Genomic DNA, 23,760 nt, shown 5'->3' on the forward strand with positions numbered 1-23,760 from the left:
TACGTTTGGGTAGACCCCGGTGGATGAGAGGCTAGACGTCCTCCACATTCATGTAGGGTGACGGGTCCTGACTGTTGGCTATGCACCAAACAAGAGTTTAGAGGACCCGCCCTTTTTGGAGTCATTAAAGGGAGTGCTGGAAGGCACGCCCTTTGGGGCATGATCAAGAGGTGGTTGGTGTCTGTCGTGAAGGCAACCCCTGAACACATTAGTAGACACCAACAGTGAGGGATGCCATCAAGCTGAAGAAGAAATCCTCTCGGGCATTTCTGGCCTGTGGGAATCCAGAGGCAGCTGGCCAAGCAGAATGCAGCTTTGGTGGTCACTGAGGCAAAACCCCGGGCGTGGGAGGAGTTTTATGAGACCATGGAGAATGACCTCAATATTGGTCCACCGTCCGGCATCTCAGTAGGGGAAAGCAGTGCACCGTCAACACTTTCTATAGAGAGAATGGGGCACTGCTGTCCTCAACTCAGGACGTTGTGAGTTGGTGGGGAGAACACTTCGAAGACCTCCTAAATTCCACTGACACGCCTTTGGATGAGGAAGCAAAATCTGGGAGAGGATAACTCATCAGTTAAAGTTAGCACAGAGTTATTTCCCTTTCCTTCCTGACCCAACATGGCTGCCTCAAGTTATCATATAACTTAACCATAAACGAAAAAGAAGTGTTATTTCTTGATTGTGGCCTGTTAGGAGACTTTTATCTCAATAAGGCAAAAAATTGCCACCCTGCCCATGAAGGGGTTAACTTTTTGAAAATATTTTTGGAAAAATGTGCGCATTATTTTCTAGAAATTACAGTTTATAATGAACAAAAAAAAAAGACAATGAAAAAAAATTTAATTTCTACTATATGGATTTCACTTTACCCTGGTATGGTTTGGAATGTAACCCCCACATTAAAACAGGGAACACTGTACTTGCTTCTAAATAAATTAAACATTTAAAGACATACTGAAAACTGCTAGACTGAGAACAGTCTAATCCTGAACGACTGTGATATGGTTTAAGATCTTTATCTCATTACTCACCAAATACTTTCTACCATGAGGCCATTCCCCAATATGTAAACACAAAGCATCCTTATTCCATGCAGTGGCCATATGACAGAATTACCACTTCCTCATTCTGTTTAACCTGAGCCCAGTTTCTCATGCAGAAGTGTCAGCTGCGCTCACCTATGAAGCCATCTCTTGTAGTAGATTGGCAGGACTGCCTCTGGACCGCCACGTTGAAAGCAGTCGATGAGGTGCTCCAGGCAGTTGACTGTCCGTGCAATGAGCTGTGCACAGCTCAGGGGTTGCAGGTTGCAATTGTACTGACTGTTGTACTGCTGGATTAGGTCATTGATGCACACTGTTGGATTGCTGTTGCTCACATTGAAACCACAACCTGGAGAGTATGTAAAAAAAAAAAAAAAAGAGAATAATTTTCAGTGAAAAGTATGGGGACTGAACGCAAAAATAAATTAAAAAAAGAAATATGCATCTTACAATATAGTGCATATTATAAACAAACAGAAGAACCCTTTATTGTCATGAATACAATGTCATGTACATGAAATTCATACTCTGCATTTAACCCATCACAATTTCGGTTGCCTCTGCATCCTGTCAAGCATTGTCAAGTTGACATTCCCTACCCCATTTCTCTGCCAGATAATGACTTGAACTCTGATCCCAATGGTGGCAGGTAATTTTAACAAGTTACTGTAAGTGTTGCACTTCTTCACGTCCACTGCACCTATAAGCGAGTCTCATGCGACTTCATTCACACCCTCAAACTCTATGCAAACCAACTCGCCGGCATCAGCCACCGTGTCACAGTCACCCACTCCCTTATCTGAATAAGAAACCTTCGTTCATCAGGTATTCGCAGATGCTGACGCCCTCAGTTCTTATTACAAACGAAAGTGTTTGCGGGAAGTGGTAATAAAACAGTGAGTGAGTCTTGCGCTCAAGACTCATTTGACTGTGGCCTAACAGACTAAGTGAGTGAGGTTCGATTTTCTACAAGTGCATTTAAACAATGGTGATTAACTCAGTCAGTACCGTAGTCACCAGATGAAAAAAATTTGACTTGGCTCATAATCAAGCCCAGTGCGCTGTCTTAAAAGTCTAATGTGATACAAATAGGCAAATAGATATTTCTCTTGCATTACATCGCACATTTACGCATCACGAACCCAACTCGTCGGCATAAAACATTATACACGTCATCCAGCAAGTCAGTGATACACTAACAAAGTGAAAGTTGTTCTCCTGCAATGTATAAAGCACTAATAATGAAATCAAACTCAGAGAAGATACTTCTCCCTTACTTACCTCCGAACATACAGCCTCGTCGTGTTTGTTGATATTTTTCATACCGAGTTGTATATGAGGTCTTCCGCAAGATTTAATCCATCAGAGACACTTCACCAACTGTGTTTTAGGCTTTGGAAAATTAATCAACCGGGCCCGTCGCAGGATATTTTTCGTCAGAATTGCATGTTCCTCAAGCGCATCTGAGGACCATTTTCCGAACATTAACTTTTCAAAACGCACGCTACCGACAAACAGTGTTGCTTGTGGGACACGGCTGCGGAAGGGGCGGGACAAGCCAGGGGTTAAGACAATGCGGCTATCTGAATGGCTGTTACTGTAGGAGTGATTCACATGTCGGAAAGGTCCATTGATAGGACTTGCTCCAGCAGAAGAGTACTGTCCATAGGAGTTTGTGTATGAAACAACTGAGATTTGAACAAGGTCAACTTCAATGTGAGATATACGGAGCGCAAGGGATGTGTATGTGCACTAAAGACCTTTTTGTATGCATTAACAGATGATGAAAAAAACACTGTTGGAGCTGATGTTGGTGCCAAATCAATCACACGCTGACATCGATAAACGGGACAACATCCTGCCATTTTCCTGCAAGTTGTTTTACCAAAGAAAGGCAAAGGTAGAGGTGGCGAAGGCTAAACAAAAGACATATGATGACAAGTACACCAGGTTAGACACGAAAGAAGGAGAAAAGGATCTCTACAGGTTGGCCAGATAGAGGGAAAGAGATGGGAAGGATGTGCTGCAGGTAAGGGTGATTAAGGATAGAGATGGGAAATGTGTTGACTGGTGCCAGTAGTGTACTAAATAGATGGAAAGAATACTTTGAGAAGTTGATGAATGAAGAAAATGAGAGAGAAGGAATAGTTCAAGAGCCAAGTGTGAAGGACGAGGAAGTGGCAATGATTAGCAAGGGGGAAGTTAAAAAGGCACTACAAAGTATGAAAAATGGAAAGGCAGTTGGTCCTGATGACGGTCCGGCTGGAGGTATGGAAGCAATTTGGAGAGGTGGATATGGAGTTTTTGACTAACTTATTTAACAGAACACTAGGGGGTGAGAAGATGCCTGAAGAATGGAGGAAAAGTGTGCTAATCCCCATTTTTTAGAACAAAGGCGATGTTCAGAGCTGTAGGAACGATAGACGAATAAAGTTGATGAGCCACTCAATGAAGTTATAGGAAAGAGTAGTGGAGGCCAGACTCGGGACAGAAGTCAGTATCTGCGAGCAACAGTATGATTTCATGCCTAGAAAAAGTACCACAAGTGCATTATTTGCTTTGAGGATGTTAATTGAAAAGTACAGATAAGGTCAGAAGGGGCTCCATTGTGTCTTTGTGGATCTAGAGAAAGCCTATGACAGAGTACCAAGAGAGGAACTGTGGTACTGCATGCGGAAGTCTGGTGTGGCGGAAACATATATGTTAGAATAGTCCAGGACATGTATGAGGGCGGCAAAACAGTGGTGAGGTGTGCCGCAGGCATAACAGAAGAATTTAAGGTGAAGGTGGGATTCCATCAGTGTGCATCAGCTCTGATCCCCTTCTTGTTCGCTGTGGTAAAGGATAGGCTAAAAGATGAGGTTAGACTGAAATCCCCTTGGACCATGATGTTCGCAGATGATACCATCATATGCAGTGAAAGCGGGGAGCAGGTGGAGGAACAATTAGAAAGATGGAGGCATGCACTGGAAAGGAGAGGAATGAAGATTAAGTGAAGTAAAACAGAATACATGTGCGTGAATGAGAAAAGTGGTGGGGGAAGAGTGAGTCTACAGGGAGAAGAGATAGCGAGGGTGGACAACTTCAAATACTCGGGGTTAACAATCCAGAGCAGTGGTGAGTGTGGTAAAAAGTGAACAAAGGGGTCCAAGCAGGTTGGAACAGCTGGCGGAAGGTGTCTGATGTGTTATGTGACAGAAGAGTCTGCTTGGATGAAGGGGAAAGTTTATAAAACAGTGGTGAGGCCAGCCATGATGTACAGATTAGAGACAGTGGCACTGACGAGAAAACAGGAAGCAGAACTCGAGGTGGCAGAAATGAAGATGTTGAGGTTCTCGCACAGAGTGAGCAGGTTGGATAGGATTAGAAATGAGCTAATTAGAGGAACAGCCAAAGTTGAATGTTTTGGAGACAAGGTTCGAGAGACACTTCGATAGTTTGGACATGTCCAGAGGCAACAGAGTGAGTATATTGGTATAAGGGGGCTGAGGATGGAGCTGCCAGAGGAAGACCAAAGAAAAGGTTTATGGATGTTGTGAGGGAAGACATGAGGACAGTGCGTGTCAGAGAGGAAGATGCAGGAGATAGGCTTCGATGAAAAAAGATGACACGCTGTGGCTACCCCTAATGGGACAAGCTGAAAGGAAAAGAAGTTTTGCCAAAGAAATCTGCGGTGCAAAAGTGAACATCAAAGACAGACGGCTGAGCTGGTGTTAGAGACAGTCTTTGTCAAAAAAATTAAAAAAAAGGTCACTGATATTCAGGGAGTCATTCAGGTATTTGTAAAAAGTTTCCTCAAATTGCCGGTGTGGTCCGTCATGCACATGTGTAGTACAATGCAATTTGAGGATGCTCATTACATCAGAACAAGGAGAAAGTGTGTGCTAACTGGACCACTTATTCCCCAGTGATAAAAGTATTGCAGTTTATCAGAATCAGCTTTATAGGCCAAGTGTGTAACAACACACAAGGAATTTTTCTCCAGTAGTGGGTGTCACCCTGGTATGACATTCAGAACAAAGAACAAACAAGAACAAAGAACATGAGACATTCAGTTACAAATGTCTAAGATGCAGGCTACTTCATTTAGAACAGTTAAAGGAATACTCCGCTGAACAATAAAAGCCCTTAATCCGATAGTTCATATCATATGTACTGCACCTTGATAATTTGAGGTTAATCCTATATCATTTAATGGTATTTTTAATTGGCAATTACGAATTTTCACGTGCGCCGCCATTGTGGTGAGTCACGTGACTTAAAAAAACGGGAAGTGATGTCTCCTGTGCGCCTCCTGTGTGCAAAAAATCACGGACAGCGCTGATTTCTCTGATTTATCCTTATCTGCTGAAGAAATAGCAGCATCAGTTGAACAGGACGATGGAGGAATACCGTGAAGAAAATAAGATTTTGAATACCCTGCTATATAGCAAGTTCTAACACTTAGAAATCATGGGGAGGTCTGAAATTTTCATCGTAGGGGCATTTCCAATGTGAGAGAGACAATCTAAAAAGAAAAATCCAGAAATCACAATGTGTTTTCAATGATTTATTTGTGTGATACAGCTTCAAATAAGTATTTCACCACCTGAGAAAACCAATGTTAATATTTGGTACAGTTGCCTTTGTTTGTAATTACAGAGGTAAAATGTTTCCTGTAGATGTTCATCAGGTTTGCACACACTGCAGGAGGGATTTTGGCCCACTCCTCCACACAGATCTTCTCTAGATCAGACAGGTTTCTGGACTGTTGCTGAAAAACGCGGAGTTTCAGCTCCCTTCAAAGATTTTCTATTGGGTTTAGGTCTGGAGACTGGCTAGGCCACGCCAGAACCTTGATATGGTTCTTACGGAGCCACTCCTTGTTTTCCTGGCTGTGGGCTTCGGGTCATTGTCATGTTGAAAGTTCCAGCCACAACCCATCCTCAATGCTCTGACTGAGGGAAAGAGGTTGTTCCCCCAAATCTCACAATACATGGTCGCAGTCATCCTCTCCTTAAGACAGTGCAATTGTCCTCTCCCTTGTGCAGAAAAACCCCCTCAAAGCATGATGCTACCACCCTCAGGCTTCACAGTAGGGAGGGTGTTCTTGGGATGGAACTCATCATTCGTCTTCCTCCAAACATGGTTAGTGGAATTATGGCCAAAAAGTTCCATTTTGGTCTCATCTGACCACAAAACTTTCCCCCATGTCTCCTCTGTATCATCCAAATGTTCATTGGCAAACTTAAGACTGGCCTTGACATGTGCTGGTTTAAGCAGGGGAACCTTCCGTGCCATGCATGATTTCAAACCATGACGTCTTAGTGTATTACCAACAGTCACCTTGGAAACAGTGGTCCCAGCTCTTTTGAGGTCATTCACTAAGTCCTGTCGTGTAGTCCGTGGCCGATTTCTCACCTTTTTAAGGATCATTGAGACCCCATGAGGTGATATCTTGCATGGGGCTCCACTCCGATTGAGACTGACCATCATGTTTAGCTTCTTCCATTTTCTAATGATTGCTCTAACATTTTCTAATGATTGCGCTAACAGTGGACCTTCTTTTGCTTGGAAATTTCTCTGGAACCCTTTCCAGCCATGTGGAGTTGTACAATGTTGTCTCTGGTGTCTTTGACAGCTCTTTGGTCTTGGCCATGTTACAAGTTTGAGTCTTAATGATTGTATGGGGTGACAGGTGCCTTTATGCAGCTAACGACCTGACACAGGTGCATCTTAATCAGGATAATACATGGAGTGGAGGTGGACTTTTAAAGGCGGACTAACAGGTCTGTGAGGGTCAAAATTCTAGCTGATAGACAGGTGTTCTGATACTTATTTGCAGCTGTATCACACAAATTGTTAAAAAAAAAAATCAATCATTGATTTCTGGATTTTTCTTTTTGGATTATCTCTCTCACAGTGGACATGGACCCACGATGAAAATTTCAGACCCCTCCATGATTTCTAATACAGATTTTAACCTGTGGCTGTAAATACAGGTGAATATTTGGATGGATTTTCGGATGGGAATGACACAGAGTCTGACGAGCTAACCACAGGCGCAGAACGGTCGAACACTGATTGTGTGGAAAATTATGTAAACCTTTGACAAAAGTCGCTCAAAGAAAAAAATGAGTTCCGCCGAAGTTTTCAACAATAATTGACAGCCTTTGGGCTGAGGGAGGTTTCTGCTGTGTTTTTAAATTCACAGAAGGGGAGTATGCCAAAGCATTCTTACTCGATGTTGCCAATCAACATTTCACCAACTTCACATAAAGACAAGATAATCAAAAGATTAAAAACATGCCTTTGTCGGCAAGAACTGTTCACCATCGTACCATCATGATGGCAAATCAAATTGAATTACATCCACGATTAACAGATGGAAGTCGCATGACTTATGAAAGCACAAGTCGTCGCATTAATGGTAAGAAGTATTTTTGTCATTATTGGTTAGCAACATCATAATGTTATTTAAAAGAATTCAGAGACTTATTGTACGCTAAAAGGGTTGGTATTAAATAAATGTGCAAATACACTTGTGCGTATATCGCACGGCTCAGGGCAACCACACTTCGGTAGCCACTGGGTCCTTAAATGTTTAATTTTCTGACTAGGCAGAATATGCCACCGAGCCTTCCTTGTATTATTTCTATCTGAATTATGGCAACATTTTGCAACACAGTAGGGCATTTTCACGTGTCCAATGGTGGTGGTACTGCATGTGATTACACTCCAAATCGGCCATGATTTCTTTGTTTATCCACAGACTATGTCACATCCCCACAAGTAGGTCATGTGGCTCACCAAAATGGCTGTGCCCATGAAAATTCGTAATCGCCGATAAAAACACCATGATATCGGATTGACCTTAAATTTTCAAAGCACAGTACATATGACATGACCTATCGGATTAAGGCTATTCATTGTTCAGTGGACTTTCAGAGTGTGTCAACGCCCCACATCATTTCACCACTTCAGGTCCTGTGAGATTGTTGTTGTTGTTGTTCCCAAGAACTTGAAGCTCTCGACGGTTGACATGAGTTGGAAAGTGTCCGGGGCATATGTGGTGAAGGATGCCTCCTGAAGTCTACAATATTCTCTACAGTCTTTAAAGTGCTCAATGTCAGGTTGTGTTGGTCACACCAAAGCTCCAGTCTTGCCACTTCCTGTCGATACGCAGACTCGTCGCAGTCTTTGAGGAGGCTGTTGGCTGTGGTGTCATCTGCGAACTTCAGGAGTTTGATAGTTGGATGCCTCGAGGTGCAGTCGTTCGTGTAGAGAGAGAAGAGCAAAGAGGAGAGGACACAGCTTCGGGGTGCCCCTGTGCTGATAGTGCGCGTCGATGAGGTGTTGTCCCCCAGCCTCACCTGCTGTGTCCTGCCATATCAGGAAGTTGTAGATGCACTGGATCAATTGATCCACTGATCCAGTGGATTTCACAAATGTCAATTCCACATTAGACTCACGGATGCGTGAGTTTAATTTCGTCGGAAGAGGATGTCAGTCGAGACCCATTCCCAACAGATTAATTGGACGTGTGAAGGACACCACAAACTCATGCTTGAAAGGCATGTCTGGCCCAAAGCCACACAACACATGAATCAGGATAAGGGAATTTATCTCTTGCGAAACTCCATTTGCATACATTGAGCAACAAGATCGTTTGGTTGACTCAAGAACCACAAATTCAGAGGCCATTATCACAGAATGTGAAGCTACAGAATCAACAAAGAAAGTAATGACTTTAAACTGTGGGAAATTTCATGTCAGCATGTGAATGTCTGGTGGTTGGGCAGCAGTTTCTTCCTCTAAAGAAACAATCTTTTTCTGAATTTTAGCAAGCTGTGTATCTGTAGCAAGCATGTCTTCATTGTATAAAGGAGCGAATGTTGGATGCAGGTGTATTTGTGTATCACTTGTCAACTGCGCTGCTCCAGGGCCCTACAGGAATCAGTCAGAGTCAACATCACGTGAGCTGACCCGACTCCTCTGCTCCTTGCACGCATAAACTGATACGTGACAGGTCAGTGCAGAGTGGGAAGTGCATCTCCAATGCCTCCCTTGTGGCTGTCATTCGTACTTCCCATGGTCCATTTGAGTTCCAAAAGGCAGTCCTATTTTGGAGCTGCTCATAGTCTCTTTGTTCCACTATTGCTGCAATTTTGCGAAAATTCTCTGCTCCATGATGGAGTAGAAGACGTTTGTGAAACTAACTGCTGATGGGGCTCCACTTTTGTGGAAACTGGAGGAAAGCTTGACGTAGCTTTAGGCCACCTTCATTGGGATGTGGCCACTATTTCATTGCCTCCTTAATTTCCAAGTCAATGTGACAGTACACAAGGACAGGTTGACCCTCGGGGCCGAGGAACTCAACCATTGGCATGTGGAAGTTTTGATTCATCAGCAATGGTGAGCCCGGGACCCATCTTTCCTGTCCCATGGCAGGAGGTGGTATGCCGCCAGCATCCATATTTTCCCCTCATATGGGTCATGCACGGTAATGTGTAAATGTGTATTGGTAAATCCCTGTTTTTGCTCTTATCACTGGTTTTGCTCTTCCCACTCCTCATTTTTCAGAAGCGCTTCCCTTTATCACAATATTCGAACATGTTCGAAATTGTCGGGGCCTCGAATTCCTAATTAACACATCACAACATATCTAGAGTGAAGGCTTGTATGTGTCAAGCAGACCAGGAAAAGCTAATCCCATGCTATTATCTCAATTAGACTTAACAACTGTAATAGTCTTCTGACTGGACTCCCCAAAAAGAGTATTAAACAGCTTTGGCTCATTCAGAATGCTGCAGCTTGCGTTGACTAAAACAAGGCGGTCAGAGCATATAGCAACAATACTAAAGTCCTTGCACTGGCTTCCACTCACCTTTAGAATTGTAATGTCTGCTATTAGCCTATAAATCACTAAATGATTTAGGTCCTGAATACATAAAAGAAATGCTTACGAAATACAAACCCAGTAGAGCTATGAGATCGACTGACTTGTCATAGTTTAGCACAGAGTCCAAAGCTACGGGGCATTAGAGGGGAGCCCACACGCTTAAAGTGTAATTGATGGAGTACTTTATATTGTATGAGCTGTAGATTTGTATTTTCTGTCATTCTAAATGTATTGGTACATATCTGTATACAGTGGTTACAGTCGGCAGACATGGAGAGATCATCTTCCCATGTGGTGATGGGTTGTTGTTTTGATTTTCTACATAAAATTAATTAAATCTTGAAAGCTTTTCTTTTACTTTGCAGAAGCTTTACTAGTCACTTGACAAACCCCGGCAGTTTGAGAGTAATCTGAAGTGTTGGTATTTTTTTTATTGCTGCTTTTAATTGGTTGTATTGAAGAAAATTTCCCCTTATTTGGAATACTTGGAACAGTTCATCACGCGCCCTAAAAACATTGTTAAATACTTGTCAATTCCACATTGTTCTACATTCCTAAAATAAAGGGGTATATTAACTTCGGCGGCACCGTCGAACAAGTGGTTAGAGCGTTGGCCTCACAGCTCTGAGGACAGGGGTTTAAATCTTGACCCCGCCCGTGTGGAGTTTGCATGTTCTAGCCGTGCCTGCTTGGGTTTTCTCCAGGCACTCTGGTTTCCTCCCATAATCACAAAAACATGCATTAATTTAAAACTCTAAATTCCCACTAGGTGTGATTGTATGTGCCTTGCGATTAGCTGGCAACAAGTTCAGGGTGTATCCCACCTCCTGCCTGATGATAGCTGGGATAGGCTCCACCACTCCTGCAGCCCTTGTGAGGATATGCAGCTCAGAAAATGGATGGATGGATTATTAACATGAAAATCTGAATTATGATAGATTAGGGAGCACGCACTGGAAGCTAATTGAGATCCTGTATGTTCTAGAGCAGAGGTTGTGAGAACCAGAAGTGGCAACCATGCACCTGCAGGCATCGCGTTGGTGACCCCTCTTGTAGACTTTGCCATCAAGTCATTAAGGTAGCAGCAATTATTGGATTCCTAAAACATTTATGCTGTTTAAGACTAGTGGGGGGAAAAATGCGAGTTCTGAGGGTTTGTTGTTGCAGTCTTTCCATCAATTGACCCCTCCGTACAGGGCACTTAACCACGCCTCCTGAAGTGACGTCACGCCACATGCGCCTACGTCAGACAAACAATTAGCAAAAAGGGCAGCGCAGCAAGAAAAGAAAAGAGCGAAACTGTCCGATTTACCGGCTGATTTCTCACTCGCATTCTTAGCTAACAGTGAAATATTGTTGAAAAGCAGACAGCAGGGCTTCAAGTATTTCAGCGAGTGGTATTTCAATGGTATTTACATGCATATCGACGAAGAAACCATTGATATTAGCGCGACAGGCAACCAGTTGAAAGCATTTAGCCCTCCCTCGTGTTTGCTTTTCTAAAGAGTGGAGAGAAGTTCTATTTTTCTTATTTTTTTAATAAAAATTTATTACAACTGAGTCAAAGTTTGAAACCATTTAACTGAGTTCTCCCCATGCTTGCATGGGCTTTCTCCAGAGACTCCCGTTTCCTCCCACAAAGGGAGAAAGGGAAAGGCAGTTGGTCCTGATGACATACCAGTGGAGGTATGGAAACAATTTGGAGAGGTTGCTGTGGAGTTTTTGACCAACTTATTCAATAGAATACTAGCAGGAGAGAAGATGCCAGAAGAATGGCAGAAAAGTATGATAGTGCCCATTTTTAAGAACAAAGGCGATGTTCAGAGCTGTGTAAACTATAGAGGAATAATGATGATGAGCCACACAATGAGATTTAGTTCTGTTGGTGGTGCTTGAGGTCGCAATTGCTGTCTGAAAAAAAGTTGCTTTTGTTGCTAGTTTCAGCCTCTGCTGCAGTTTCAAATGCTTTCTGCTAAGTCTTTCTCAAAACACAGCAGAACAGATCAGCACAGTTTGTAACGATTGCTAGGCAACCATAGCTGACCACATTTCTTCTTTTGTCTTTCCCTCTCTACTGGTAACCTATTACTTTTTCACTTGGAAAGCCCCCCTGCTGCCTGAATGTGTGGACAATATATATATATATATATAATATATATATATATATATATATACACACACACACACACACACACACACAGACACACACACACACACACAAGGACAGGAACAAGAGAATGGAATAATAACACAGAACCGTGAATGAACAGGATGTTTGTCATGTGTGACATCACACAAGTAAATGTTGGATTGAAGATGGGTTAGAACACACTGAGGTGTTCAGGCAGTCACTCACAAGTGAAACATCGACCAGTTAAAACAATTCCATCAAATTTCATAGCTTATTCTTTTTCAAATATGTATATACAGTCAGTGTTCAATAGTTATTAGTCAAATTTTAGGTAAGGAAAGTGAGTGAATTAATTAATGATTTACAATATCGTCACACATGATTTACAAGTAAAAGACCTGAAATGAGTATTTAACATGTCACCATTTTTCTCAAATATATTGACAAAGGTGTTATTGACGTGATTTCAGAATTTTAGATGTTGAGAACAGACCTAGAAATCCTTACAATCAGAGAAGGTAGAAAAAATAAGGTCAGAAACTAAGCTGTGTGTAAAAATGTGAAATGACATGAACAATGTACCTCCAGTGCGTTGTGAAAGTATTTGGCCCCCTTGAACTTTTCAACCTTTCCCACATTTCAGGCTTTAAACATAAAAGATATAAAAAATATTTTTTTTGTGTCAAGAATCAACAAGTGGGACACAATCATGAAGAGGAACGAAATTTATTGGATATTTCAAACTTTAGAAAAAAAATGAAAAGCGGGGCATGCAATATCAGTCACTCACATTTGACAAGCTGCTTGTGTTTACTCTCGATAATAATGGTAAAAGTTTTAAAAAAAAGTGCTGTTGCTTTAATGAATGTTGGAGTATGTGAATAATGGAAGAAAGTGGTGAAACTGGATGAGATTTTCTCTTTTTTGAGTAAAACAGGTTTAGTCTGAAGCCAAAGTAAAAATTACAGGATGATGGTATGGTATTTAATGTTAAAATTCCACCTTGGTACAGCCTGATCGCATGAAAGCACGGACAATACAGGGCACAAAAAGCTAATTCTGTATTTTAAATATAGGAGGCAACACAACATTAACCTGAAAAATGTTTGGGATCATCATTTAGCTTTCAAAATGCATTGCTAAAGATATTCTGCAAGCAATAATTCAGGTTTTTCACGTACTGGGAGCACATTTACGTTGAAAGTCATCAACATAATGAGACATGTCAAAGGAAATTCAGTGACACCAGGGGTGCTCAATGCATCAATCGTGAGGCAGTTTTGGTTGATCGTGTGACGGCGTGCCCGGGAAAAAAAAAAAAAGACGTCTGACTATCATCACCTCGTCGCTTGATTCAGGTGTGGCCAATACATCGAGCGCACGCACATAAAGGTGCATTCTCCCAAGCCGTCCTCCTATTTAGGGCAGTCGCGGCGTAGCTCGTGTAGTTCGTGTTTATTCCTTGACAGGCAAATGCATTTAACTTTTCTTCAGATAAAGTTTGTCAGATCAAGAATTTTTATTGATGAAAATTTTGAAATGCCAATTATATCATGTTCTACTAATAGTTTAAATTGGAAATTATCATTTCTGAGTTTGAAATTTTTGTTTTCTATTTTAGTTATCTATTTATTTTATTTTTAATTTTCATTTTTTAATTTATATTCATCTAATAAGTTATTTTAAGGTCTTGAGATTCCATCCTTAATTACACCCGCAACTTTATCTGCGAGCATAACTGACCACACCCATACATTTTTCAAATGTTAGTGACTGCAATATTATTCAGCCGCCTTGCATTAGTACTTTGTAGTGGCACTTTTTGTCTGCAATCACAGCTGCAAGTCACTTGGGAAAAGTCTATCATTTTTGGACATCGAAAGACTGAAATTCTTGCCCATTCCTCCTTGCAAAACACCTCGAGCTCAGTGAGGTTGGATGGAGAGCATTTGTGAACAGCAGCTCTACCCACAGATTCTTGATTGGATTCAGGTCTGGACTTTGACTTGCCCATTCCAACACCTAGATACGTTTGTGAACCACTCCAGTGTAATTTGGCTTAATGTTTAGGATCTTTGTCCTGTTTTGAGATAAATCTCCATCCCAGTCTCAGGTCTTTTGCAGACTCCAACAGGTTTTCGTCTAGAATGGTCCTGTATTTGGCTCCATTCATCTTCCCATCAATTTTAACCATCTTTCCTGTCCCTGCTGAAGAAAAGCAGGCCCAAACCATGAGGCTGCCACCACTATGTTTGACAGTGGGGATGGTGTGTTCAGGGTGATGAGCTGTGTTGCTTTTACGCCAAACATATTGTTTTGCACTGTGGCCAAAAAGTTCAATTTTGGCTGACCAGAGCACCCTCTTCCAAGTTTGGTGTGTTTCCCAGGTGGCTTGTGGCAAACTTTAAAGAAATCTTTTTATAGATATCTATGAGAAATGGCTTTTGTCTTGCAACTCTTTCATAAAGGGCAGATTTGTGCAGTGTAACAATTGATTGTTGTCCTCTGGACAGACTCTCCCACCTCATCTGTAGATCTCTGCAGTTCATCCAGAGTCATCATGGGCCTCTCTCTTGGATACATCTGTGATCAGTCTTCTCCTTGTTTGAGGTGAAAGTTTAGAGGGACGGCCAGGTCTTTGTAGATTTGCAGTGGTCTGATACTCCATTCCATTTCATATGATTGCTTGCACAGTGCTCCCTGAGATGTTCAAAGCCTGGGAAATCTTTTTGTATCCAAATCCGTGTTTAAACTTCTCTACAACAGTATCTCGGACCTCCCTGGTGTGTTCCTTGGTCTTCATGATGCTCTCTGCACTTTAAACAGAACTCTGAGGCTATCACAGAGCAGGGGCAATTATACGGAGCCTTGATTACAAAGAGGTGGTTTCCATTTATCATCATCAGTCAGTTCAAGACAGAATGCAAGAACTTCATTGATCATGTGAGGGAAATTGGATAAAGCCTTAAGATAACTTGGTTTCATCACACCTAATACGCATTTCCGGAGGACTAATTTCAAAAAGTCATATCCATGTTTCAGATTTTCTTGCCCAACTTGAGTCACACTTTGATATCTGATCACTATTTTGGGATTTTGACCATGGCCACTTTATATTTGAAAAGCTCTTAAGTGCATGACGAGGATGCAAAAATCAGCACTTCTTGCCTGTAAATATCCTCACTCGTCTAAATTGTTTCATCGAAAAGCTGCTCAGTTGGATCAGAGGCGTTTTCTAGGACACCAGAAGAATCCAACTGCAATCAAGTCAATGATTTGAGAACAGCCCTTCTCAAAACCATAAAACGCTTTAAAAGGGTAGTTTATGTTTTTGTGATAACTCGTTTGCAAAAGAAGAGTGAATTAAACAACAGGACAGAAACACAGGTTACCTATTAATAGATGAAAAGTTGAACCCATGACAGTGGAAGTTACAAGAACTCCTCCAAGCTTCATCAGTTTGCTGTTGTAGATATCGTTGGGCCACTTTATCCGCAAGTCTATGTCCTGTGGAAGGTTGAAATATAATAACATTTACATTACATTCTATTCAAAAGCAATGTAATGATTTTTTTTTATGAAGTCATGTAACTTATTAAATAATTGGATAAAAACGGAAATAAATGGTAAACGGACTGCCCTTATATAACACTATCAACACTATCACACTGCCAACAGGCCTTTACAAAGCCTCACTTTCACCCGCACAGTCATACATCAATAGGCGACTGCTGCCATCCAGGACGCTGCCAGGCCTACTGTAAACAAGTGAGGGTTTATTGTATTGCCCAAGAACACTTTCAAACGCAGACAGTCGGAACAAGGATTCGAACCAGCTACCCTTTGGTCACTGGTTGACCCGCTCTATCGACACAGTGTGCGCACACGCACACACATACGCACGCACACACCCACACCCACAATACTGTAATTCTGACATGGTTAAAGACAATGGCACCCAGAAGTGTTAATAGTTTTGAGGGTCTAATTTAGAGCTCAAATAGCTGGTGTTAATGTACATTGGGTGTTCACTCAATTAAGACACTGCATGGTCGGTTGGCAACAGGTATAAAATAGATGGCACAGATGTGTTTTGAATTTTAGGAAGTTGTGAAGGTTTTTACTATATAAAATTAGGGCCAGCACTGTCCATCAATTTTCCATACTACTTGTCATGACTACAGTCGGAGGTATGCTGGTCCAGCTGGGGACCTGTGACTTTCTTGAGGTGGTCCACGACAAGGCATTCAAAGGACTTCATGACCACAGTTGTCAAGGCAACAGGCCTGTAGTCATTAAGACCTGAGACTGCTGCATTTTTTTGGGATCGGTATAACAGTGGAGCATTTGAAGGAGGTTGGTACTTGACATAGTTAGAGACCTGTTGAAGATTTTTGTGAAGACAGGAGCAAGTGTGTCTGCGCAGACTTTGAGGCAGGATAGGGACTCAAGGTCTGAGCCCGGTGGTTCGTTGATCTTCTGTTGTGTGAAGATCTGCCACACGTCCCATTCATTGATGGTGAACGGGGGAGTTGGAGATGTTGAAGTGGACAGTGGTGGGACTTGTAGGGTGTGTGGAGTGAAAGCGTGCTTTTCAAATCTGCAGTTAAAGTAAAAGCTGTTAAGGTCGTCAGCCTGGCCACTGTTGTTATTTACTGGGGGGAATCATCACTTGTAATTAATTAGTGAGCAATTATAATCCTTGCCAAACTGATTTGGAGAAATTAGCGCCAAACTTTTTTCCAGTTTTGCTGCATAATGCCTCTTTGCAATGTTAATTTCCTTAGTCAGCTGGTTTCTTGTGCGATTGGAGAGCCGATGCAATTCATTTTGCACCTCTTTGTCTACACCCAAACCTTGAGACACCTACACTACTTGTACGGTGATATTTTAATGTGTGGAGAAAGCTGACAATATAATGTGAATAATGATACCTCATATCCAGGAAGAGTGCGCACAGCTTCAATTATAGCAAGAGCAGCCAGGTGTTGTAGAAAGGAAATCTTCTGTCCAAGCCTCGAACTCAGATTTATCTGAACGCACAAAGTGAACATAGCACAGCCCAGGGGGCTGAGCCACAAATTTCTTCCCCGCCCTACAGCAAGAAATAAATTACAGGAATATTATTTATTTAATGTCATTCAGAATCAGACCATCAAACTACAGGAGTCAAACTTGTGGCGTCGGGACCAGATCCAGCACACGACCTCATTTCATACGGCCTGCAGAAGCAAATCATGCACCCTAACCAAAGGTTTCTAAGTAAAATACCAAAACTGCCAATTGTGTTCACCATTGATAATGTTGTGACGTTTTATCAATTGCCCATTGCCAATTGAATAATAGTTGAGCAAAGTTTTTATTTTTACTGACTTCAAAACTGGTTATAGTAGGTACGGAGTTTTCAAACAGTCTCAATTTATTCAGTTGTATTGCAGACATCTGCTGAAATCATTTAAGTTCATTTTTCCCTCATTAATGTACAGAAATCACCTCATATTGACAGAAAAAAAAATTAATTGTTGGAAGCCACACCCTTGTCTATGTAAGACCTTACAGCTCATAGTGCAAATAAGAACAAATGAGAATCATGAGGTCAAAGGAACTAATTGAAGAGCTTATACAGAATTGGCCAAGGTTACAAAAAAAGAAAAAAAATCTGCTGCACTTAATGTTCCTAAGGGGCACAGTGGCCTCTATAAACTTGAAATGGAAGTCATCAGAATCCTTCCTAGAGCTCGCTGTATGGCCAAACGGAGCAATTGGGGGAGAACAGCGGTGGTGAAAAATGAAAAGAACAACCCAAAGATAACTGTGTCTGAGCTCCAGAGATGCAGTCAGGAGATGAGCGAAAGTTCGAGAGAGCTAACTTTACTGCAGCCCTCCACCAGTTGGGGCTTTATGGCAAATTGGCCCGATGAAAGCCTCTGCTCAGTGCAAGACAGATGAAAGCCCTCATTAAGATGCCTAAAAAATAAATGGGAAAAAAAAAACCCAAACCACCTGCAGGACTGACGGTGCGAAATAACATTCTATGGTTTTATGAAACGAAGATAGAAATTGTTGGCTTTAATCGTCAGTGGCATATATGGAGAAAACTGCCAAATCCTGCTAATACAAGTTAAATCCGGTTTAACGTCTGATCTCTTGGTGATTAATGGTGACTTAAGAGAATTTTATGATTGACTTTGCAGAGCTTAAATTTACTCCACAATGTCAAAACTCGATGAGTTCTGCGATAAAGTAAATATCCGTCTTCGACCCAAACTTGGCCATGTGCGTTGCTGTGTCTTGAACCATCAACCGTCGTCGTTTCAGTTTTTTGTAAGTTTCCTTTAGCAACTGATTGGGGAGGTGGCAAGCGTGTGTTGCACACAGAATCTGTAGGGCTCAGGAGAACTATACGATTTAGCAAGGAATGCATCTTTAGGATCCACAAATTTTGGAAGCAACCTCCTCAACTGAAGAGAGGCATCAAGTCCTTCTCGTCCACAAGCCCAGTTACGATGCAAATTCCCAATGTTCACGTTGTTGAAAGTTGAGCCTCTTTGGGCCTTTTCATATGTATTTGTAAATCATTGCAGGTTAGAAAGACCCCCGTTTCACATATTTATCTACTCCATATTCAGTCAAAAACAGCATTAATTTTTTTTCCCTCACAGCTGTCATGCTCCTTCTTAGCTAAGCTCTTATTGCAAAGCGAAACATCTATTTTTGTATTTACTGAGTGGAATTTTGAGATTGAATTTTACTTGTACATCTTTAAATGTTGCTTAATATTGCATCTTCCATATGCATGTTTTTGTATTTAATGGGGTCAGGGTTCATACTCAGTCGGACCCAAAAAATTTAAGGGCTTTTTAGGGCCATTCTTAGGGGCTGACACGAAAAATTTAGGGCCGACACGAAAAATTTAGGGCCATCATGGGAAATCAAGAGTAAGGAAAAAAGACTCACCCAATGGTGCCATCGGCTGTTCTTGGTTCATCAAAGGTTCCAGTACCTCAGTACCTGTGACAGTGATCACCTGTCGCCCCTTGTGGTAGTTCTCATTGATATGACCATTGTCAACGTCTTCACATAACAGTATACAGAAAAACTGATTCTAACTACAATTGCAACTACATACACAAATGTCTTCTACCGATGTCTGTCTCAGCACCGCTACTCTAGCTCCTTGAGCCTACCCAGTGCCTCCTCTATTTGCTGCTGCAGAGGTGCCAAAGAGGCTCTCTTGTCCTTTGCTCTGCCTCTGAGTGGATTGGCCTTGGTGATAAACCTCAGCTTCCTCTTTTCTTCTGCCTGCTCACACAGCCTGTCAGCCTTCTCAATAAGCGTAGATATGTCAGTCTCTATTCTGGCTTTTTTGGCTTTGAGGCAGTAGAGATGAAAAGTGGGCAGCGATGCCAAATGGAGCCAGGTACAAAGTCTTCCTTTCCCCACAGTGGTAGTTTTTAGCAATGTCACTGTCTGGGAACATGACTGCAAACACTTTCGAATTATTTTCACAAGATTTGTAACTGTAATGGCTGAAGATCACTTTTAAAGTCCACACGATCCCTGCCTTTAACGAGTCCGCCTTCGTGTATTGAACTACGTTCATAGAGCCTGACTTCTGGCTGGTTGAAGTCGATGGCTGGACAACTGTAGGTGCGCATGCACTGCTAGTACCACTGCCTGAAGTTGATGCTTCACTATCTTTTATTTTAGAAACAGATTCATACAAACGGAAGATGAGAGAGTCTTCGTCAAATCAGCGTGTCTCTTTTTTTTCCGGTGCGACTCCAGCGCTTTGACGCCCATCTTTCCTAGCTGGTAGCTCTGCTTGCACAGATGGCAGTAAAATATGTGCCGATCTTTTGGATCTCGACAAACCCAGCTCCCAAACTCCTTACTTTCAACCCAAGCATCTTCAAAAATGCACTTCCCCATTATACAAGTTGGATCGATGAAAGACGTAACGAAGACGAAGTGAAATGCAGACTCACGGAAACAAACAATGGAATATCGACGACAAGATGGCGACTCGTTGTCAACACGGTGACTTCCGTTGACAATTTCCGGCTGTTTTAGACGCCAGACGGATTGCTATTTTTTTTTTTTTTTTAAATAGACCTTTTTTTTTTTTCGAGAGAATTTTGGCGGTAGAGGTCCTCCCTTTGATTTTTTATAATTTAAGGCCTTTTTAGGGGCTTGACCGGTTTTTGCGGATTTTAAGGACTTTTAGGAGCCCCTAAATGCACCTTCGAAAATTTAGGGGTTTTTAGGGACTTTTAGGGACGCATGTGAACCCTGAGGGTGCTTTTCAAAAATACATTTGCTGGATTTGACTTGAGAATCCATGTAAACATGTCAAACACAATACCACACACACTGGTACTTTTAAACAAACCATATTGTTCTTGTTTCTGTGTCAGTACACAGACTTTGTATGTATGCATTTACTATACAGGAGCACTGACCTCTTCCATGACTTTGTTGAGCAGCGATGGCTATTAAACCAACATCTTCTGGTAAATGCAGATTAAGTCTAGAGGGAGACATATTTAGAAGGTTAATAAAAATTAAACCAAAAACTGTTTACATTGCTGACCCGATCTTAAAATGGGGTAAAAAGAACCTTCAGTGGGGCAAGACATAGCACTGTATCCTTACAGTATGTAGAGTACAATCAAAACTAAGCAAATGCAGATACAGTTCTTAAGACTATAATACCAAAAATACAAATTTATGAGTCATGGTTTTGCTCCAGGCGGGATGTTGGGACAGCTGGTAAAGCGCTGGCGTCACAGTTTTGAGGACCCGGGATCAATCCCAGCCCCGCCTGTGTGGAGTTTGCATGTTGTCCCTGTGCCTGTGTGGGTTTTCTCTGGGCATTCCGGTTTCCTCCCCCATCCCAAAATCATGCAACATTAATTGGAGACTCTAAATTGCCCCGAGGTGTGATTGTGAGTACGACTGTTTGTCTCTATGTGCCCTGCGATTGGCTGGCAACCAGTTTAGGGTGTACCCTGCCTCCTGCCCATTGACAGCTGGGATAGGCTCCACCACTCCCTGCGACCCTCGTGGGGATAAGTGGCAAATAAAATGGATGGATGGTTTTGCTCCATATGCCACTCATTTTGTGTTTTCCACCACTGGTTTGTAGGAGGTATGCCTGAGTTCTCTTGACACCATGGCATCATCGCAGAAGGACTCTGTGTACTGTATTCAACAGTAAAACAGTGGAAAACAATGCAAAACAGAACCATACTGTTTATGGATATCTGAGGGAAAAAAATGACATACCATATTTAGATCCTCGCATGTAATGTTTTTTTAAACCCTCTTTAGAGGGTTGCAATGTCTCCGTTAAAGACTTCATATAGAAAAAAAGCTGTGAATAAACAAAGGATTGTCAACCGCAACCTAATATTGACTAAAGTTTGCTGGCTTCTTGTTGGTTGAATGCTTATACTAGTTACCTCTGGTCATTGTCCCCAGATGCTGATATACAGTGAAGAAAGTAAGTTTTTGAATACCCTGCTATATTGCAAGTTCTCCCATTTAGAAATCACAGAGGGGTCTGAAATTTTCCTCATAGGTGCATGTCCATTGTGAGAAAGATAATCTAAAAAGTCTAAAAAATACAGAAATCACAATGCATGATTTTTTTAATGATTTATTTGTGTGATCAAGCTGCAAATAAGTATTTGAACACCTGAGAAAAGCAATGGTAATATTTGGTACAGTAGCCTTTGTTTGCAATTACAGAGGTCAAACATTTCCTGTAGCTGTTCAGCAGGTTTGGACACACTGCAGGAAGGATTTTGGCCCACTCCTCCAGAGATCTTCTCCAGATCAGACAGGTTTCTGGGCTGTTGCTGAGTTTCAGCTCCCTCCAAAGATTTTCTATTGAGTTTAGGTCTGACCAAAAAGTTCTATTTTGGTCTCATCTGTGGTTTAAGCAGGGGAACTTTGCGTGCTATGCATGATTTCAAACCATGACGTCTTTCTGTATTACCAACCGTGACCTTGGAAACAGTGGTCCTAGCTCTTTTCAGGTCATTGACCAAGTCCTGTCGTGTCGTCCTAGGCTGATTCCTCACCTTTCTAAGGATCATTTAGACCCCACGAGGTGATATCTTGCATGGGGCTATATTCCGATTGAGATTGACAGTCATGTTTAGCGTCTTCCATTTTCTAATGATTGCTCCAAGCTCCAGACCTTTTTTTCCCACCAAACTGCTTGGCAATTTCTCCGTAGCCCTTTCCAGCCGTGTGGAGTTGTACAATGTTGTCACTGGTGTCTTTGGACAGCTCTTCGGTCTTGGCCATGTTGCAAGTTTGAGTCTTACTGATTATATTGGGTGACAGGTGTCTTTATGCAGCAAACAACCTCACACAGGTGCATCTGATTCAGGATAATACATGGAGTGGAGCTGGACTTTTAAAGGTGGACTAACAGGTCAGAATTAAAGCTGATAGAAAGGTCGTCAAATACATATCTGCAGCTGTATCACACAAATATATCATCTAAAAAAAATATATATATATATATATTGTGATTTCTGGATTTTTCTTTTTAGATTATCTCTCTCACAGTGGGCATGCACCTACAGTGAAAATTTCAGACCACTCCATGATTTCTAAGTGGGAGAACTTGCAATATATCAGGGTGTTCAAAGAGTCATTTTCTTCACTCTAATTGGAGCCTTTTATCATCAAAAAGTTGGTAATGCCAGTTTGAGGTGGGTGCCTTTACCAGTTGAGGAAATGCAAAATGAAAAAAAGACCAAATTATGGCTCTTGGTAAGACAAAAGCCAGCACAAACTTGGTGTGAAGAGGGTTTTGGATTTTCACTGATGTGAAATACATTGAGGTAAAGAGGGATCTGGATTTTTGGAGAACTGTAGAGCAAAATATTTTTCTAATCTTCAAGTCAAATTCTGAACTGATCATTTGCCATTTGAGAAAAAAGGGGCCAATTTAAGATATTTTTAAAGCAAGAATACTTTGTGAATGCCAGCAGTAGTCAAAACACAGTACACTGATTAATACCATATTTGTGAAAAATAATAAAACAGGCTAATTATTCAAGTAAAGGGGACACTATCTTCACCAAAATCATATCAGCTCCAGTCTGGTGCTGACCGAACACCAGAGCAAATTATTTCCTACCAGGATACTTTTTGAATTGTGTTGACAGAAAATTTTGTATGTCAAACACACAAATAACTTGTCTCCGTTAGTTGAAGCCACTTTACTTTTTTTCAGACGTTATACTATTGGTCTGTCCCCACATTTTTTTTTTTTAAAAACAATTACGATTTTAAAATGTTGAGAATATCTTGAGAACAGGTCGAGTAACACTGAAACTCGCCACTGTCTGATAAATGTACTCCTTCCATCACAATGTGGCGTTATGAAGCAACATTGTCGCTTTAAGCTTGAGAGTCTGGATATTTTTTAGACATGAATAAGTCAAAACTTAAATGCGGCCCTATGGGGGCACAAGCTAGTGCCATCTGTAGGCCAGTCCCAAGCCCGGATAAATGCGTCAGGAAGGGCATCCGGGGTAAAACTGTGCCAAACAAATATGAGCGTTCATCCAAAGAATCCCATACCGGATCGGTCGTGGCCCGGGTTAACAACGTCGGCACCGCTAACCTGCAGTGCGTCGATGGAAATTCATATAATGTGGGTCGAAAACAAAGAAGAG

General features: G+C 41.7%; 1 protein-coding gene across 2 annotated transcripts in view; it reads right to left on the reverse strand.

Annotated features, from left to right (window-relative positions):
- hlcs (holocarboxylase synthetase (biotin-(proprionyl-CoA-carboxylase (ATP-hydrolysing)) ligase)) overlaps nucleotides 1–23,760 on the reverse strand; it is a 54,451-nt gene that overhangs the window by 1,475 nt on the left and 29,216 nt on the right. For both annotated transcript variants that reach the window (XM_061802431.1, XM_061802430.1), the window contains 4 exons: nucleotides 20,521–20,588; nucleotides 16,993–17,153; nucleotides 15,451–15,565; nucleotides 1,182–1,395 (listed from right to left, as the gene is read on the reverse strand). In XM_061802431.1, the coding sequence (XP_061658415.1) occupies nucleotides 1,182–1,395; nucleotides 15,451–15,565; nucleotides 16,993–17,153; nucleotides 20,521–20,588 (558 nt within the window). The remainder of the gene's footprint in view (nucleotides 1–1,181; nucleotides 1,396–15,450; nucleotides 15,566–16,992; nucleotides 17,154–20,520; nucleotides 20,589–23,760) is intronic.

This window comes from Syngnathoides biaculeatus, chromosome 18 (genome assembly GCF_019802595.1).
Source record: "Syngnathoides biaculeatus isolate LvHL_M chromosome 18, ASM1980259v1, whole genome shotgun sequence".
In the NCBI taxonomy this organism is placed as follows: domain Eukaryota; kingdom Metazoa; phylum Chordata; class Actinopteri; order Syngnathiformes; family Syngnathidae; genus Syngnathoides; species Syngnathoides biaculeatus.